We start from the raw sequence: 20,811 nt of genomic DNA on the forward strand, positions 1-20,811 counted from the left end.
TAATCATTGGGCTCCACACTTTGGGGCGGATTTTCAGAGCCCTGCTCGCCTAAATCCGCCCAAAACCGGGCGGATTTAGGCGAGCAGGGCCCTGCGCGCCGGTGAGCCTATTTTACATAGGCTCACCGGCGCGCGCAGAGCCCCGGGACTCGCGTAAGTCCCGGGGTTCTCTGAGGGGGGCGTGTCGGGGGTCATCGCGGCGTTTTCGGGGCGTGTCGCCAGCGTTTTGGGGGCAGGTACGGGGGCGTGGCTACGGGCCGGGGCGGTCCGGGGGCATGGCCGGGCCCTCCGTACCCGCCCCCAGGTCGCGGCAAGGTGGGGGCTTAGACAGGGCCGGGTGGGTGGGTTAGGTAGGGGAAGGGAGGGGAAGGGGAGGGGAGGGCAAAAGGAAGTTCCCTCCGAGGCCGCTCCGATTTTGGAGCGGCCTCGGAGGGAACAGGGGTAGGCTGCGCGGCTCGGCGCGCGCCGGCTATACAAAATCGATAGCCTTGCGCGCGCCGATCCAGGTTTTTAGCAGATACGCGCGGCTCCGCGCGTATCTGCTAAAATCCCGTGTACTTTTGCTGGCGCCTGAGGCGCCTGAGGCGCCAGCAAAAGTACACGAACGCGCGCGTGTTTGAAAATCTACCCCTTTTTGTTTAAAGTTAATTCACTCTAAACTAGAACAAAAAGGCACACTTATTTTATATGCCACAAACTTAATTAGCTCTAAAATAGAACAAAAAGGTGCTCTTATCTTATAACGCCATTATAACGGATTAACCATCGTGGCATATATGTTTGTGGCTTATAAAATAAGAGTGCTAGGGGAAGGGTTGGTAAGGTCAGGGTAGGGGGTAGGGAATGGGGGAAGCCCGTGGACGTCGGCGCATGCAGGGTGCACAATTATGCACCCCTTGTGCATGCTGACCCCAAATTTCTAACATCCGCACGCCTGCATGCGCATGTTACTCAGGCATACATGTGTGCATGCCGGGTAGCGCACGTACATGTACACCTGCGCATATGTATGAAAATTCACCCCATAGGATTTATGCCGATAACATCCAATTATTTTTTCCAACCAAGCATACCTGGAATGATGCAATCAAATTTCTGGAGCTCTCCTTATCTACAGTTAAAAAAATGACTACCACATAAAAAACTCAGGCCTGGATTTATCAAACTGCACTAAATCTCGCATGCGATAGGAAAAGGGGGGTGTTTTATGGAAATAGCCTATTTATCGCAATGTACATTATCTTAGCACTTCGCATAAGTATTACCGCAAAGTGTGTTAACTTTTCGCACTTTGTGGTAATCCCTTCATAATTGCATTTCCCTACCTGCAAAGTGCTCATTTCACCACTCGGAGGGAAAGAGGAAGAGAGAAAGAGGTTAAGAGAACATTGTACAAATCTCATCTTTGTGTGAGTTTCCTTATTCCGAAGGACATCAAGTCTTCACAAGAGTGCACTGTTCTGTTTGAACATCTCACTCTGTATGTAAAAGTGGCCCCTAAGCCCTATACTACTCCCTAAATCTCACCTCAAGTTATAGGTGGGACTCCTATAGTAGCATAAATTGCTGCTTACTATGGTGCCACCCCCAGAGGCTCTCTCTCTCTCTCCCTCTCTCACACATCTCAGGCCCTTCACCAGCCTAAAAATGCCCAAAACAGAATTTGCAAGTACATTGCATTATGGGCATATTGCATGACATCACACAGCTTAACGCAATTGAAAAATGCGTAGTTATTTTTGGCGTTAAAATTGTGCGATATCATGTGTTATGGCTTCTCACTTTGCGAAGCCAGCCCACTTTTACAGAATTCTCAACTCCGACTCCTCCCCAATCCCTCTTCTTTTCAAAATGTGCATGGCATCATGCATTACGGTGCTTTTCGCATGCGAAAATGCCTTAACACATGTGAAAATGCCATAAAGCAATTTGATAAATGACCCTGTCAGTTTTAACCTATCAAAAACTGAAAAACTGATTTTAGGAAATCCCAAATTCAACAATATAAGAATATGCCATACTGGGTCAGACCAAGGATCCATCAAGCCCAGCATCCTGTTTCCACCAGTGGCCAATCCAGGCCACAAGAACCTGGCAAGTACCTAAAAACTAAGTCTATTCCATGTTACCATTGCTAATGGCAGTGACTATTCTCTAGGTGAACTTAATAGCAGGTAATGGACTTCTCCTCCAAGAACTTATCCAATCCTTTTTTAAACACAGCTATACTAACTGCACTAACCACATCCTCTGGCAACAAATTCCAGAGTTTAATTGTGCGTTGAGTAAAAAAGAACTTTCTTCGATTAGTTTTAAATGTACCCCATGCTAACTTCATGGAGTGCCCCCTAGTCTTTCTACTATCCGAAAGAGTAAATAACCGATTCACATCTACCCATTCTAGACCTCTCATGATTTTAAACACCTCTATCATATCCCCCCTCAGTCATCTCTTTCTCCAAGCTGAAAAGTCCTAACATCTTTAGTCTTTCCTCATAGGGGAGTTGTTCCATTCCCCTTATCATTTTGGTAGCCTTTCTCTGTACCTTCTCCATCACAATTATATCTTTTTTGAGATGCGGCGACCAGAATTGTACACAGTATTCAAGGTGCGGTCTCACCATGGACCGATACAGAGGCATTATGACATTTTCTGTTTTATTTACCATTCCCTTATTAATAATTCCCAACATTCTGTTTGCTTTTTTGACTGCCGCAGCACACTGAACCGACGATTTCAATGTGTTATCCACTATGACACCTAGATCTCTTTCTTGGGTTGTAGCACCTAATATGGAACCCAACATTGTGTAATTATAGCATGGGTTATTTTTCCCTATATGCATCACCTTGCACTTATCCACATTAAATTTCATCTGCCATTTGGATGCCCAATTTTCCAGTCTCACAAGGTCTTCCTGCAATTTATCACAATCTGCTTGTGATTTAACTACTCTGAACAATTTTGTGTCATCTGCAAATTTGATTATCTCACTCGTCGTATTTCTTTCCAGATCATTTATAAATATATTGAAAAGTAAGGGTCCCAATACAGATCCCAGAGTCTATTCTTCTAGATAACTCTACCGTCAATATCATGAAACAGGTCTACAACCTCGTCATCAAACTTGATCCAAAGTTAGATTAAACCGCATACACCAAAGCATTACTTAAAACATCTTTCTACAAACTTCACTTTCTCAGACATATAAAACCTTTACTTGACCCGAACCACTTTCGTACAATACTTCAGTCACTAATTATTTCTGGATTAGATTATTGTAACTCACTATATCTAGATCTCCCTCAATCTACTATTCAATCGCTTCAGCTTCTACAAAACTCAACAGCATGACTTCTTTCCAACAGCAGGCCTTGTGATCATATATCACCAATTTTTATCAACTGCATTGGTTGCCTGTTAAATGGCACATTTATTTATCTTTATTTATTTATTTATTACTTTTTTATACCGACATTCATGATACAGATCATATCATAGCAGTTTACAAGGAACCAGGGGTAGTAACAATAACCTTAACATAGTAGCAGAGGCAAAAAGTTACAATAAAAACAAGGGTGAGGAACTAGGAAGATGAAGAAGCCAGAAAAAGAAAGGTAACTCGGTAATTATAACAAATCAATTATAATGTCTGATATGGAGTGCACTGAACACAAGACCTTAGTGAATGGTCTGTGGCATAGCTGATGTAGGCCTGGATTAGGGGAAGGCTTGTTGAAATAGCCAGGTCTTAAGTTTATTCCTGAAAGTCAACAAGCAGGGTTCCTGTCTGAGATCGGGGGGGGATAGCATTCCAAATGGCTGGTCCCACTGGCGAGAAGGCCTGTTCTCTAGTGGTTAACAGATGGGTGGATTGGTAGAAGGGGAGTGCAGGGATCCTTTGTAGGCTTCCCTGATGGGTCTAGAAGAGGTGTGGAGTCTGAGTGGAAGTTTCAGGATGATGGGGATCTGGTGGTGAATAGTTTTATGAATGATGGTAAGGGATTTGTGAAGGATCCTAAAGCTTATTGGTAGCCAATGCAGATCTCTGAGGATGGGTGTAATATGATCTCTTCTGTTGATGTTTGTTAGGATTCTAGCGGCTGCATTTTGGAGCATCTGAAGAGGTTTGATGGAGGAGGAGGGTAGACCTAGTAGAATGGAATTGCAATAGTCTATCTTGGAGAATATAACGGCCTGGAGGACAGATCTGAAGTCATGAAAATGCAGAAGAGGTTTAAGTCTTTTTAGCACCTGTAGTTTATAGAAGCAGTTCTTAGTTGTGTGATTGATGAACTTCTTTAAGTTCAAATGATTGTCAATTATAACTCTAAGATCTCTTGCTTCTGTGATTAACGTGTAAGGGTGGGTCAGCTGCGGGGTATCACTGTGTTCAGGGGATATGAAGAGAAGTTCTGTTTTGGCAGAGTTAAGTACCAGATTTAGGCTGGTGAGGAGGAGGTTGATGGCTTGAAGGCAGTTGTCCCAGAACTTAAGAGTTTTCGTTAAGGATTCAGTTATAGGGATCAGGATTTGTACGTCATCCGTATAGAGGTAGTGTTTTAGTTGTAGGCTTGTTAGCAGCTGGCATAGGGGGAGGAGGTAGATGTTGAAGAGGGTGGGAGATAGGGAGGAGCCCTGGGGTACTCCTAGAGAAGAAATGATGCATGGGGACTCTTTGTTGTTGATTTTTACTTTATATCCTCTGCTACTGAGAAAGGAGTCGAACCACCTAAAAGCCATTCCAGTTATCGCTGTGTTGTATAAACAATTAAGGAGGATAGAGTGGTTCCCCGTTTCGAATGCCACCGAGATGTCGAGGAGCACTAGCAAGAAGGAGTGTCTTTTGTCTAATCCCATGATGAGGTGGTCTGTGAGGGAGATGAGGAGGGTTTCTGTGAGGGAGATGAGGAGGTTTCCAATACAAAACTTTGACAGTTATTCATAGCATGATTTACAACAATATTTCTATCTGGTTATCTGCAGAATTACATATATACACCCCTTGCAAAAATCTCAGATCCAAAAACAAACTCCTTTTACAAATTTTGTCTCCTAAAACAACAAGACTAGCTATAACCAGAAAGCAAGCCTTCTCAATTGCAGGCCCTATTCATTGGAATACACTGCCTACTGACTTAAGACTAACTGCCAATAAAAAAGATTTCAAAAAAGCTCTTAAACATCATCTTTTCTTATAAGCCTTCCCAGATTTATGTGCGTCATCATTATCCTTTTCACTTTCCCCTCCCTCAATATCTTCAATATTACACCATCAAAGTTTTTATCTTAATCTCTATTATTATTTCTCTGAAGTATTTTATTATTATTAGTTTATTTTAATATTTATGTTGTTGAACTTATTTGTTTTAGTCTCATGTATTGATTTACATTATGTTTGTTTTTATTTGTAACCCATCCCAAACTTTGGAGGGTGTGCTTAATAAATATTTTTAAAGTAATTAATTAATTAATTAATTAATTAATTAATTAGTTTCAGCCTGTGCATTCTTTTTCAAATGACTGCACATCCCTAGTAAAATGTATGTGCAGACTTTACCCAGCTGTGCACAGTTAAGCTAGTACCCTCCCAGTATATTAATTGCAACATCCTCAAATTCTTCCCAATAAAAAGAACATGTCTGATAGTGATCTACATGTAAAATATTGGACAATTTTATGACTGAACTACATATCTGGTGGTGGTGGGGAAGGCGGGGTCATTTAAATCTGATTTTTTTTCTGAAAATAGTGTATGCTATTTGCTGAAATGAAAAAGGCAAAAATTTGAGGGAGAGGGGGTGGAAGCATATTTTATTTTAGATTTAATGAAAAAAAAAGGCCTCGATTTATTCAGCAGGCACATTCATTTTAGATGAGCATAGGTCCCTAATGTCTACTTTACCAAAGAGATTCAACAAAGAAACTAGGAAAAAGGTTTATTTTACACTATGAATTTTTACCAGAGGGTAAGATATTTTGTTTAATGCTATATAGGGTAGATTTTAAACTGCCCTCGTGCATAAAATCCGGGTTTTATGCACATGGCTGGGCCATGCGCGTTGCGGGGTGAATTTTCCAAGAGGCCCAGCCACGCACATAAAGGCCGTTATGCGCACAAATGCTGGGTTTCCTGGAAAGGGTAGCCCGGGGGGGGGGCATGTTCTGGGTGGGGAAGTGGGCCAGGACAGTACTATTGATGGCTGTCCCGAAGACTTGCATGCCGGACAGTTGCCAGTGCTGGCAGTGCTCGGCAGCTGAAGTAAGTTGTCAAACAAAGGGAAAAAAAGAAAAAACATAGAAAACATAGAAACATAGAAATGACGGCAGAAGAAGTCCAAACGGCCCATCCAGTCTGCCCAGCAAGCTTTCTCACTTTTTTTTCTCTCTCATACTTATGTTACTCTTGGCTCTTAGTAACCTTTTTTATTCTATTTCCCTTCCACCCCCGCCATTAATGTAGAGAGCAGTGTTGGAACTGCATCTAAGTGAAATAGCTTAATTAGTTAGGGGTATTAACCACCACAATAAGCAAACTATACCCATGCTTATCTGTTTATCCAGACTATGTAATTCAGTCCTTGTTGGTTGTTGCCTGAATATAGATCCATGTTTCTTCATTCCCCTCGTTGAAACAGAGAGCCATGCTGGCTTTGCATTGAAAGTGAAGTATCAGTCTTGCTCTCCTGCCATTGAAGCAGAGAGCTATGCTGGATATGCATTAAAAGTGAAGGAAGTTTAAGGGGTGGGGAGATAAGGGGAACAAGGAGGGAGTATGGGTAGGGGGGTAGGGAAGTTCCCTCCCAGTCTGCTCCTTAAGTGGAGCGGATTGGGAGAGAACTGGGGAAGGCCTGAATGTGTTGCTGCATGGGAATTGCAACCCCCCCTCCCCTTGTGCATACTACCCACACATACATGTGCGGATTATAAATTCCGGTGCACATGTGTGCGCGGCCCATGGATTTTCCACCATGTGCGCACCGGTGCGCACCTGGTAGAAAATCAGCTCATCCATGTGCGTGTTGGGAAGCACGCGCACATGGACGCAGCGCGCACATGTGGAAAATCTACCCCTTTATCTTCATTTTTAGGCATGTTTCACTTTTTCCAGCTGTTTTCAATTGCTGGTTCATCCATCTTGCTATCAGTCTATACTCATAGGGCAAAAATAGTGTATAATTTGCAAAATATTTGGCATGGTGCGTCTGCGCTAAACTTGACTTTAATTCATATTTGTCCAAAATTACAATTATCTGACAATTTTTCAGTTGGAAACACAGCGCTAAATAGGAGGAATGAAGATGGCAAGTGCTGCATTTACCAAAAGCTCTAATTTCCCTCCCACCATCAGCAGCCCAATAGATATAAAAGCTACTGGAGATTTGCATCCTTGCCCAAAAACCTGATGGAGCAATAAATATTGCTGTCATCACCCCCATTGCTTCTCCAGCATAACTTCCACTTCTCAACAGCCTACTAGGAACGATCCTCTGCTCATCCACATAAGGAGGTATGACCTTACCTCATCCCTGCTCCAGTGCAGCATTTCTACTGCTGCCAGTAGGAGGCTTAGTCTACAGCTACTTCTTATTAATGTGTGCATTTTACTTTCATAGAAGGAACAACTCCCTACTTCTGAACTGAGATTGGGTCACTAGTTCTAAATGAGGATTGGTTCCTTCTTTTAATGAGCATTGAATAAATGAATAAGATGCATGCTATGCTTTCTCATTTGTATGCCTGGGTACACATCTTTGATCTCTACATCATATCTCATAGGGCTTTGGGTGTAGACTCAACACCATTTTGGTAGTCCTTTTTTTGGACCACCTATAAAATCTTCCTATATTGCTTTCTGAACTGCAGACAAACAAACAGCAAGATAAGATGCAAATAACTTTTGTGTAAATCCTTATGGGCCTCCAGTCCCCATCACCCACCCTGCTAAATCACTGACATTAATGCCAGGTATAGTGACAAATCTCCCCTCCACCCCTCAAAAGAGTCCAAGAGTGTCCCCACCCACTCAACCCCTCTTCAAATTCAGAAAAAAAAAAACATGGTCCATTTCTAATCCTCACCTTCTTGCCTCTCCCCTCCCACCTACAATCCCATCTCAAATCCCCTACCTGATCCAGTACCCACAAGCTTCAAGTCTAGTACCGGAAAAATAATCAGTCCCAGCCATATAAAATACCCTAGCACCAAACAGACTCATCCCAGATCTCCCAACCTTCTGAAAACTGGTAAAAACATAAACCGTTGAAGATCTGTATTTATGGAGATTCGATTATACAGGATTGATGTATAACATCAATCCTGTATAATCTAATCTCCATAAATATGTATGGATATATAAACCCTAGGCCCACTCTACTAAACTTCCTGTTTTCACAAGCAGTATCTGATATTTCTGATATACTTCTGTACAATCACCTGCATTCTGATTTGAACTTCTACTGTACTAAATTATTCTGTTTTTTGCATATTAGATTTTAAATATCTGCTATACATCCTGTAACATGCTTTGGGCTCTTGTTGGAAAAGCATGAATGATGATTTGACTTATAGCTGGTATCTTATGATGATATTTATTTATTTATTTATTTTTAATTTTTATATACCGACATTCTTACATCCGATGTAAATCATACCAGTTTACATTAAACAGAATAGCAGGAAATACATTTCCATAGTCTAATACAATGAACATTTCTAATTAAAATTGTTAACAAGCGAAAAGAAAAGGTAAAGAATTGGAATAAAGGTTAAATTACAGAAAAATATAAAAGATTTTTTTTTTTTTTTTTAGAAGCACAAGGGTTGCACGAAGGGGTGCACAAAGGGGAGAGCCCCTTTGTCGCGCCCCTTTGGCACGCGACGCATGGCGCGTGGCACCTGATGGTGAGGCGCTCTTCAACCATCGCCGGGGCTCCCAGTGACGTCAAGGGGGGGCGTGGTCACACATTGCATCGCAGTCATTCATTTCCCTCACCTCCTGCTGTTGGTTCCGTATCTATTTTCCCCCTGCCATTCAGGTTTAAATTATTGATTATTTAAACAGAATGCAATACATAGTCTAATGAGAACAGAATAGAAAATGCCAAACCTCAGTATAGTACGGATTCCACAAGATGGCACTTTGGTTCACAAAGAGCTGCTGACCACTTGATGCTGATAAATTAAATTTTCCAACACTGCTGCTGCTGAATGAGCCATTGGGGAACAGATACCAGTTTATGATGTCATAGTGAGCAGGCACATTCCCTTTCTCATCAAAGAAGATCTCATATCCATCAGGGGTTTTAAATTGAACCTCCTTAATGTATTGGTTGAGCTACAAATGAAAACAAATGGTTACAAAATTCTGTCTCAGACTAGATCTGAAACCATTACAATTGGTGTTACTGCATACTTGATTCAAACGTTTGCAAATTCAACCCTTTATATGTCTATTATCATATACCCAATGTAAGCATACATTTTTCTGAGCCTAAAAATTGTGAATAGATGTGATACCGCATTGAGTTATTACAGTAATCACACATGCATTTCAGAATAATGAAGTGTAGAGATAATCACCATAGTACAGTCTGTATTACCTAAAGATCTAACATCATAGAGGAGATTCTTGAACAAAATGAGAAGCTTGGGAGTGGGTGCCAAAGTAATAGCGTGGATTGCAAATTTGTTGACTGACAGGAGACAGTGTGTAATGGTAAATGGACCCTGTTCTTCCCATTCATTCTCTTCAATAAGCAGAGTTTTATCTACTCTAGTCCCATCCACTGCCTTGTTAACAAGTGACAGTCCTTATCCTAGGGTCTTCTTTAGTGAACACTGAATTGAAGACTATATAAGAAAAGTAAACTCTGGGATGGGTGGGAAGAGGGGTAGGGAGGGAGGCAGGGAAGGAGGGAACTGAACAGTTGAGATTATTTGCAGGAATTTTTTTTTTCTTTCAGATTCCTTCTAGCTGCCTCTCACAGGAAGAACTGCAAACCCTGGCTAATCTCTGATCCCCAATGCTGGTCTCTAGTCTAATGATATCTACAAAAGAGTCCTTCCCCCTAGACAGACTGGTCAAACTTATGCAACATATTTTTTTCTCTTTTTCAGCCTCAGTACACAGTTTAGGAATATTTGATCACAAGTAAAATAACCTCCCCCCAGGTACAAAATATTACAAAAATCAGACAAGAAATATACTTAGCCCGAAATAAATAAGCAAATTATTTCATATAGCTTGTAGCTCCCTCTCACATAAAGAACTGCAAACCCTGGCTAATGTCTGTTCCCCAGTGCTGGTCTCTAGACCAATGAAATCTACAAAGAGCCCTTGCCCCGAGTCAAATGGGTAAAACCTATGCACCCTCCCTATCCCCCCCCCCCCCCCCACACACACACACACACTCCCGAAAGGAACCTCATTTGGACCCTTTCTGCCATCATTTCTATGTTTCTGTTTCTATGGGATTTATTCCATGCCAACTAGAATCAAAGAACTGTGCACCAGCTACATGGCATGGCATGTGCACCATGGCAACCAAATACAACTTTACAGTGGTTGCTATGTAAGAAACCCTGAGCTCATTATAGTTATTTATTTATTTATTTATTTAACAGCTTTTATATACCGACGAACGTTGGGAACATCTCATCCGTTTACATATAACAGCATTAGCAACCGGCTTTAAAGGGAACATATAACTGAAGAGGAGAATAATGCTAGACGAGAGAACTTAGAAAACAGAAGCACTAAATAAAACTTTTGAGAGGGCAAGGCAGGGAGGAGAGAATGGCATGGGGGAGGGATGGGAGAATGGAATGGAGACGAGTTAGATTACATAAATCAACACGGAATTGCATGGAGGTTCTCATATCACGTTATATACAATTAATATACAGAATATGTACAGGTGTTAGCTAGCAAGGATGTTAGCTCGCAGGGGATGATAGCTCGCTGGAGGTTTGAGATGGAGTACATTGAGAAGGGTAAGAAGGAGGATATTTCCAGGGCTACAGAGGATAGCCTACAAAGTTACTTTTCTATCTTAGATTCATCAGATTGCTATATTTATTGTGGGAATATTGTGCATAGCGGCTACGATAAAAAGGGGATGTGGTTATGCAAATTTTTGAGATGCTGCATTATGTAGCTAAAAATCATAATTTGCGATAAATATTTGTGTCATGGAATGGCTTATCACGATGTGAGATGAATTAGCACAGCCCGTGCACAAACTGGGAGATATGCGTACAAGTTGGATTGAATTGCAGAGAGTTTTCTTTTTAATGCCACCCAAATATGCGCATATTTTGGAGTGTGCATACATGTGAAAAGTTGTGAAAAGGGATGAGCACTGGCGTGTTTGGGGAGGCCAATAGATGTGCGCGTTTAAACGTTAAGCACACAGGCACGCACCAGGATCCCCTGTCTCATAACTTTACTATTTCTATGGATGGCGTGTAAGTCTTACAAGAAAAAAAATGTAGACTCGACAGCAGGCTCTTACGGCTAGAGGATAATGGGGGAAAAAAAGACAAATACGTTAGGGAGCTTTGGAAGTCCTATCCCTAGCTTAGGTGAACTGGGAACAAACAGGTGAAACTGGTAATAATGTGAGCGCATGTCCCTTTTAGTAAAAAATGTTTTATTAATCCAAGTAACCAAATACACAAACCTACAGAGAGCATTCTGTCTTATGCACTCCAAAGCAAAAAAAAAAAAAAAAATTCACCATTTTCACCTTCTTGTGATTCTTATCTCATGCTTAAAATCCTCTCACATGCATGGCAGAAGTAGGATTCGCACACACATGTGCATGCTCATATCGAATAGGGCACACATGTAGGCGCATTCAGCCTGATACCAATTATGCATGTAATGAAATGGCTTCAACCCTTATAACCAAGGCACATATATGTGTGCTTGGTATCCAATGGGCTGAAAGCATCACATGTGTGCCCTATTTGAAATATGTGCATATGTGCATGTAAATCCTGATTCCATCACATAAATGGGCCAGTAAAGCAGCCAGTATCCCACTTTCCCCTAACATAGAATATTTTGGAAAACAGGGCAGGTAAGAAAAGGTATTTTATTTGGCCTAGCGGGGCTGTGTAGGTATGTGTGAGAAAAGCCCTCGTTTCCATGATTACAATATTAGCCATCATCATAGCCATGACCCTTGATAAAAACTTTCTTTCCCTTTACAGAACCAAAAAAAAGTGTTATTTCCAACATTAAATCCCACATTACTGTGCATTCAATGTTCATGACACAAGGTAAGAGTCAGTCATTTGCATAAAAAGTTAACTTTTGCATACTTACTATAAAATTTGCATGCAAATGCTTGACGGGATAAAGATCACATGGATATCATGTGTTAGACCCTTTTTATCATTCATTGAGGCCCTAATATGATTTGATGAATGACCCTGTAAATCTTCTATTAGAGCTGCATATTTCAAGCTTCAAGAATTGTGTGGCTTAAAACCATTCATCTGTTTAGCGGAGTTTAGAAGAGAATTGCAGGCATTAAAATTGATAAAGTTGGATTATTGCAAATCTATGTATCTTGGAGTTGCTGTTCAGCTTTGAAAGCTTTACAAATGGTGCTGAACTCAGCTGCAGGAATAGTAATGGGTCCTTCTGGGAAAGAGCAAATGATTTGTAAGATAACTCCACTGGCCTGCTATGCAGTGGAAATAAAATGTAAGATCTTGCCAGTGATTCAGAGGGCTCTCAGTAGTGATATACCTCTTCCTATCAGCTCTTTCTTAAGAATATATAGGCCAAAAAGAGATTTACAATCAACTGGTAAATGTCTTCTTCATGTGCTCATTGAGAAAATCATCAGACTGGCTGGGAGTCTGGGACATATTTTCAGTAACAGGTGTTACAGAATTCATTACCAGAATGTTTGCAGCAGGAACCAAATTTTATATCTTTGGAAAAACAAAAAACACATTTAACAATGTTGTTCTTCCATGAAGCATTTAACCTGCAGTAGCTGGTGCCTGATTCAGATGTGATTTGCTCTCTTTAAACGCAAATCAAGTTTTAGGATTTAGTGTAGTAAGGGTGTGAATCTTCTGGCAGAGGAATTCATTATTAAATTGATTTAATTATGTTTGTTCTTATTGTAAATATAAATGCTTTAGATTTTTAAGCCATCTAGGAATATGGATTGGCAGCATATACGGATTTAAAGTCCGTATATGCTGCCAATCATCAAAACAGTGACTGATCCTGTCCAATTGTGCATGTGTAACCCCATCCCTGGGTGTGGACTGCTACCCAATGGGGCCATAAAAGGATTTATAGGCTTTTCAGGGCAATGACCCTGATTAGCTCTTATGTTTCCCTTTACTCAACTTGGGGGTCATTTCAGGTCCCAGTGCGAGGTGACTTTTCCTGAATCCCCTAGGTGAAGTGAATTTGCATACACTTTGTGCTGTCTTCCCAAAGAAGTCACAGGGACTAGTGAATTACTATCCAAAATAATAACTTTACTGTAGACAATAATGGATGGATGGAACAATAAATCTGAATGTCCAGCACCACAGTTCTTTCTCTCTTACTACAAATCTTGTAAGGGAAGGGAAAGAGAGAGTGACAGGGAAGAAGGAAAGGGAAGGAGTGAGTGAGAGGGAAGGAGCAAGAACAAGGTAGGCAGTGAGAGAATGACTGAGACATTTCTTGTGTGTGTGTGCATGTGTGTATATGAGAGTATAGGTGGGTGGGTGTGAGAGACAATGGGGGGACCTGTGTTTGCGTGTGGGAACCTGAGAGCCTGTGAGTGTATGAGGAAAAGTGTGTGAGAGTGAGAGCCTGTGTGTGTTTGTGAGAGAGGAAGAGATGTTAGATTTCATATTAGGAGATACCATCCATGAAAAGGACTTGGGCATCACAGTGAAAAATACTTGGAAATACTCTGTTCAGTGTGTGGCATCAACCAAAAAAAACAAACAACATGTTGGTAATATTAGGAGAGTGGGAGCCTGTTTGTGAGACAAAAGAGAGAGCAAGTGAGAGTGAGAGAGAGAGAGAGAGAGAGAGAGTGTGTGTGTGTGTGTGAGGAAAGAAGAAATAAAGAAGAGACCCTGGAGATAGAATTAGGACAAGAGTGACAAGGGGAAAGTGGAAACAAGAGACCAGGACCAACAGATTAGAAAAATAAAAATATCAGACAAGTGTTAGCTGTTTCTTTAGAGTCCATTGTTCAGTCTTATTTCTCAGGGTTTCTGTTTTGGTTTTGTCTGCATATTTTGGTTTCTAATTTGCAGCTGCTATTTCTCTATTAGATAAGGGTCGACCTGTGTTCTGCTCTTGTGTATTTTCTCTGTAGGGATTTGTACCAGTTCAGCTTGTTCACTTTGCCTAGTAGGTGGTGTATTAGTATTCTAGGTCTGGTGTGATATTTGTATTGCTGCCTTTTATAAATAAGAGGGCTGTTTGATGCCTGAGAGTCAGTGCTGTGATTGTATGGAATGGTAAGGTTCTTGATATCTTTTATAAATAAGAGGGCTGTTTGATGCCTGAGAGTCAGTGCTGTGATTGTATGGAATGGTAAGGTTCTTGATATCTTTTATAAATAAGAGGGCTGTTAGATGCCTGAGAGTAAGTGCTGTGATTGTATGGAATGGTAAGGTTCTTGATATCTTTTATAAATAAGAGGGCTGTTTGATGCCTGAGAGTCAGTGCTGTGATTGTATGGAATGGTAAGGTTCTTGATATCTTTTATAAATAAGAGTGCTGTTAGATGCCTGAGAGTCAGTGCTGTGATTCTATGGAATGGTAAGGTTCTTGATATCTTTTATAAATAAGAGTGCTGTTTGATGCCTGAGAGTCAGTGCTGTGATTGTATGGAATGGTAAGGTTCTTGATATCTTTTATAAATAAGAGTGCTGTTAGATGCCTGAGAGTCAGTGCTGTGATTGTATGGAATGGTAAGGTTCTTGATATCTTTTATAAATAAGAGGGCTGTTTGATGCCTGAGAGTCAGTGCTGTGATTGTATGGAATGGTAAGGTTCTTGATATCTTTTATAAATAAGAGTGCTGTTTGATGCCTGAGAGTCAGTGCTGTGATTGTATGGAATGGTAAGGTTCTTGATATCTTTTATAAATAAGAGTGCTGTTAGATGCCTGAGAGTCAGTGCTGTGATTCTATGGAATGGTAAGGTTCTTGATATCTTTTATAAATAAGAGTGCTGTTTGATGCCTGAGAGTCAGTGCTGTGATTGTATGGAATGGTAAGGTTCTTGATATCTTTATAAATAAGAGTGCTGTTTGATGCCTGAGAGGCAGTGCTGTGATTGTATGGAATGGTAAGGTTCTTGATATCTTTTATAAATAAGAGTGCTGTTTGATGCCTGAGAGTTAGTGCTGTGATTGTATGGAATGGTAAGGTTCTTGATATCTTTTATAAATAAGAGTGCTGTTTGATGCCTGAGAGTAAGTGCTGTGATTGTATGGAATGGTAAGGTTCTTGATATCTTTTATAAATAAGAGTGCTGTTTGATGCCTGAGAGGCAGTGCTGTGATTGTATGGAATGGTAAGGTTCTTGATATCTTTTATAAATAAGAGTGCTGTTTGATGCCTGAGAGTTAGTGCTGTGATTGTATGGAATGGTAAGGTTCTTGATATCTTTTATAAATAAGAGTGCTGTTTGATGCCTGAGAGTAAGTGCTGTGATTGTATGGAATGGTAAGGTTCTTGATATCTTTTATAAATAAGAGTGCTGTTTGATGCCTGAGAGTCACTGCTGTGATTGTATGGAAGGGTAAAGTTCTTGATATCTTTTATAAATAAGAGTGCTGTTTGATGCCTGAGATTTTGTGCTGTGATTTATGGAATGGTAAGGTTCTTGATATCTTTTTTGGGGTTTTTTTGCAGGGGTTTCTTACTTCACAAACGGCCTGATTTTAAAAGGGTCATGTGAATAAAAAAACAGGCCTTGTGCACCCTGCACCCATTTTAGAACAAACTGGCCATGCGCATAAAAAGGGGCAGGCCTGGGGGCGTGGTCTGGGCAGGGAGGGTTGGACCAGGGGGTGGCATTAGCACTATCCCAGGCAACCAGGTCCAGGCAGCTGGCCAGTGTGCAGAGATTACTTCTGGTCCCAGGAAACAGTAGGTATTAAAATAACAACATTAGGGATAGGGAGGATTAAGTTAGGGATCGGGGAGGAGAGGGGAAGAAGTAGGAAGGGAAGAGTTAGGGATAGGAAAGTTTCCACCCAGTCTGTTCTTTAATTGGACTGTGAGGGAACTGGGGGAGGCCTGATTGTGTCGTGTGCATATTTTGCTAAAATCCCAGTCCTTGCACATATGAGTCACGCATGGCCATCAGATTTTATAACATGCGCACTGGTGCACATATACAATTCTCCCATCCCTGTGTGCACGCTGGGAACCATTCAGACAGGGATGTGCATGTGTGGGTATTAAAATGTACCCCAACGTTTTTAGCAGTGGAAGGATTTTGTTTTGCTGAGGTGATACCAGAATTTGAATTTGTTTTTCTTTTGCATGTTGAGTTGTAATATGATCTGTCCTAGTTCTGCTCTGCACTTGTTCTAATAATTATGATTAGTGCTGTTTTATTGTAGTTATGATTACCTCTGATTTTCTAGAAAGATATTTGTTAGAGATGTGAATCGGAACCGGAATCTGATCGGTTCCGGTTCTGATCCAAATCTTAAAATTTTTATCGCCCAGCCCGATTTGAGTTCTGATTAACGACTGCGCCCGATCCGATAATCAAAACACCCTCCCAAACCCCCAAAAAAGGTTTTAAAATTACTTGGTGGTCCAGCGGGAGCACGGGGAGCAATCTCCCGCTCTCAGGCCATCGGCTGAGTTAATTAAAATGGCGCCAATGGCCCTTTGCCCTTACCATCTGACAGGGCAAAGGTAGCGCCGGCGCCATTTTGAATATTAGCAATACGGCCCAAGTGCAGGAGATCGCTCCCGGACCCCCGCTGGACCCCCAGGGACTTTTGGCCAATATTCAAAATGGCGCCGGTGCTACCTTTGCCCTGTTACATGGTAAGGGCAAAGGGCCATCAGCGCCATTTTTATTAACGCAGCCGATGGCCCGAGAGCGGGAGATCGCGCCGGGACCCCCCCACTAGACCACCAGGTAATTTAAATCATTTTGGGGGGGTTCTGGAGGATGGGGGATTTGTTTTAAAGGGTCGGGGTGGGTTTTAGGGTTATTTTGGTGTGCCGGTTTTCCCGCCTTTCCCCTCCCCTGATTTATGATTTTTCATGATAAATCGGGGGAATTTGACGATTTAAAAAATATCTGACAATTTTTTTAAATCGTTAAAAAACGATTCACATCCCTAATATTTGTTTTATTACTTGTTTGAATGGATCTGATGTTTATGTTCTCTTTGCTTTTTATATGATATTCTTATGTATTTATAAACTACAATAAAATGAATACAGATAAATAAGATTTTTAATATTGGTAAGTGCCTGAAATAATTAATTTAAAATATTTTAAAGTTTCACATGGTGCATAACAGCTGTTGTAGCCTACATAGAAATTCTTTGTTAGGTGCTCTCTAACCTTAATTTTCAAAGGCCTGCACACTTAAAAAACAGGAGATACACACATGGCTTGGCCTTGCGTGCAGCGTGCACATTTTAGAACATGCCTGTTACGTGCGTTACCCTCGTTACACGCAGAAGTGCCAGGCCCTGAGAAGGGGTTGGCCGAGAGGGGACATAGTCTGTGTGGGAAGGGGCAAGCCGAGATGAAGGCTGGCCTGGACAGAGGCCATTAGCCTCTGTCTTAGAGAAGAATGTGCCGGCAGCCAGCCGAAAAGCAGAAAATACTTCTACTCCAGAGGAGCAGTATGTAGTATAATAAAAAATTTGGAGTAGCTAATTAAGGGTTAGGAGTCAAGATGGAGAGGGGAAAGGGAAGGAAGGTTAAGCAGGGGGGAAGGAAGTTCCCTCCCAATCCACTCCTTAATTGGAACAGACTGGGAGGGAACTGGAGAAAAAGTTGATTGCGTGGCCATGTGTAATTTGAAAATTCCCACACCCTATGCATGTGAATCGTGGTCCGACCACACATGCGTATATGAATGTTAAAATAGGCGCATCCATGTACGCGCACCGGGAACCAAACGCACATGGATGCACGCACGGTTTTGAAACTCGACCCCTAAAGCTTTATTTATGGATAAGATTACAACCAAGAGGGCTCAGACCTGTATGTCTCCTGTCCATCCATGGTAACCTTGGCACCCCCCCAAAAAAATGAGCTCTGGCTCCACCACTAGATTATCCCAGGCAAAAACCTTCCTGTATTAATGAAATCCTTAGAGTGGTTAAATGCTGCCCTTCACTTCCACATACCAGAAAGGAATCTAAGGTCAGCAAAGAAAGGTCTGCTTAATGTTCTGTCGATTTTAAATGCACACTTATCAGAGGTCAGGGAAAGAGCAATATCGATAGCGGGTCCAAATTATGGAACCTGCTCCCGGCAGAGCTGAAGCTTCAGAAAGAATATATAAAGTTTAAAAAAGATCTAAAAACCTGGCTTATCAAAAGGGCATATGATAACTGAGGTTAAAATGGCAATTAAAGATAGAGAATAGCTCCACAAATGGGCAAATTAAAACAAAATAAATTTTATTTATTTATTTATTTAGAAACTTTTATATACCGGTATTAGTGGGGACATCATCCCGGGTCACATGTTAACTGAAGGCTTGGAAAATACATTTCAACAGGGAAGAAAAACTGGGTGGGGGGTTAACCAGAGGCAGTATGGAAAGAATAGATTAAAAACAAGAAATCATAACAAGAAGATAACAATTTACAAAGTAATTAATTCCTTAGATATTGGGAATAAATAACTAAGGTTATTCCTCAGCAGTGCTGCAGTCTTTCAGGGGGGGATGGCCATTCTCTTTTCCCTGACCTTTAACCTACTATGTCCCAGGCTTTCCTCTCACAAAGCAAACCTCACATGGCTGCTTATATTCAAAAGTACATGGTATTTCCTTTAAACCAACCTCCCCCGTGTATTTTTCACCAGATATAACAAAGGAGATTCTCCAAACATTATATTCCCTTTCTTTCTAAATGTCTGAACTCCAGTAGAGTTTTTCTAAGCACTTCAATGTCACAACTTCTTTAAATGCCAGGACAAAGTACTTTTCTTTTAATCATCTAAGGCATCAGCTTCACTTAATGGCAGCAGGAATCAGGAGTTCTGCTTCATCTTCTTCTGAGGCTGTCTCCAAGGAAGACCTAATGTCCATCTGCCTACAGCCTCTCATCTACTTCCTATTTGCCTCTTCACTAATGCATTCTGCCCTATTTATTGTACCTGGTAGCCTTCAGCAGAAGGGGTGTGGCCCCTCCGTGATCAGCTGTTCCCTGAGACAATCATCCTGGATACTAACCCTGGGAAGTCTGGGTAATGTAGTTCTTAGGGGCATCCATCTTAAATGTCCTTATATTACTACAAGCAGCTCCTATCTGATAGTTTCAAAGCTGTAAACTCTTGTGCAGAGAGTCCTATGAATCACAACAATATTTATATATCACTTTCATGCAAGAAAAAACTGAGAGTTTCAAAACATAATCTAAATTCAAGTAAATAATAACATATGAAATGATAACTAAATATGAATAAATACAAAATCCCCTGGTACTTTCTCCGACCCCAATCCCTTCTCACATTAAGGGACGAGGCAGAAGAAAGCACCCAGTACTGAGTCCATTCCCAAAGAAAAAAGGTAAAATGTGCACTCCCTAACAGTCCTGACTGCTCCTGAAGGAAATCCCAAAGGGGCAACTTCCTTTAGTACAACTGTTAGGAGTGACCCCCACCTGAGGCAGGTAACACAGGGGCCAGGAGCTCCCTCCAGCACAGGAGAGGAAAGAGCTGAAGGTAAATGACAGAACGGGAGCTGCAGCAGATAGAACAGGAGCAGGGTCCCCCACCTGAGGCAGGTAACACAGGGCCAGGAGCTGCCTCCAGCACAGGAGAGGAAAGAGCTGAAGGTAAATGCCAGAACAGGAGCTGCAGCAGATAGAACAGGAGCAGGGTCCCCCACCTGAGGCAGGTAACACAGGGTCAGGAGCTGCCTCCAGCACAGGAGAGGAAAGAGCTGAAGGTAAATGCCAGAACGAGAGCTGCAGCAGATAGAACAGGAGCAGTGACCCCCACCTGAGGCAGGTAACACAGGGGCCAGGAGCTCCCTCCAGCACAGGAGAGGAAAGAGCTGAAGGTAAATGACAGAACGGGAGCTGCAGCAGCTACAACAGGAACAGTGTCCCCCCACCTGAGGCTGAACTAGTTTCCCTCAACCGAGCTTTGCAGTTGACAGAGGAAAAGACTGTCAACATCTATACAGACTCTAAGTATGCTTCCCCCACAATTCAAGTTCATGGTGCACTATACAAAGAGCGGGGTTTCCTAACAGCAGAGGGCAAACATTTGATCAATGCAGAAGAAATACGCAAGTTGTTGGATGCCGTCTGGCTACCCTGCAAAGTGGCCGTGATGCATTGCAAGGCACCTACCAGAAAATCGGACCCTATTGCCAGGGGAAATCAGAGGGCAGATGAAGCTGCTAAAAGGGCAGCTTGGGAACCCTTCCAAGCAGCATTAATTGCATCGGATCATCAGGCTTCAGGCAGTCCTGGAGCTCATCACCAATGACACTGCTTTCGCTCTTAAACTCTGGGCAAAACAAAATACCAAGATTATGACTGCAGTGTACCAGAATAGATTGGTTTTAGATTACCCTCTGGCCCAGGAAGGAGGG

General features: G+C 41.7%; 1 protein-coding gene across 1 annotated transcript in view; it reads right to left on the minus strand.

Moving 5' to 3' along the window:
• LOC115077713 (vomeronasal type-2 receptor 26-like) overlaps positions 1 to 20,811 on the minus strand; it is a 133,110-nt gene that overhangs the window by 12,901 nt on the left and 99,398 nt on the right. The window contains exon 3 of the mRNA XM_029580000.1: positions 9,111 to 9,338. Coding sequence (XP_029435860.1) covers positions 9,111 to 9,338 — 228 coding nt within the window. The remainder of the gene's footprint in view (positions 1 to 9,110; positions 9,339 to 20,811) is intronic.

This window comes from Rhinatrema bivittatum, chromosome 16 (assembly GCF_901001135.1).
Source record: "Rhinatrema bivittatum chromosome 16, aRhiBiv1.1, whole genome shotgun sequence".
Lineage (NCBI taxonomy): Eukaryota > Metazoa > Chordata > Amphibia > Gymnophiona > Rhinatrematidae > Rhinatrema > Rhinatrema bivittatum.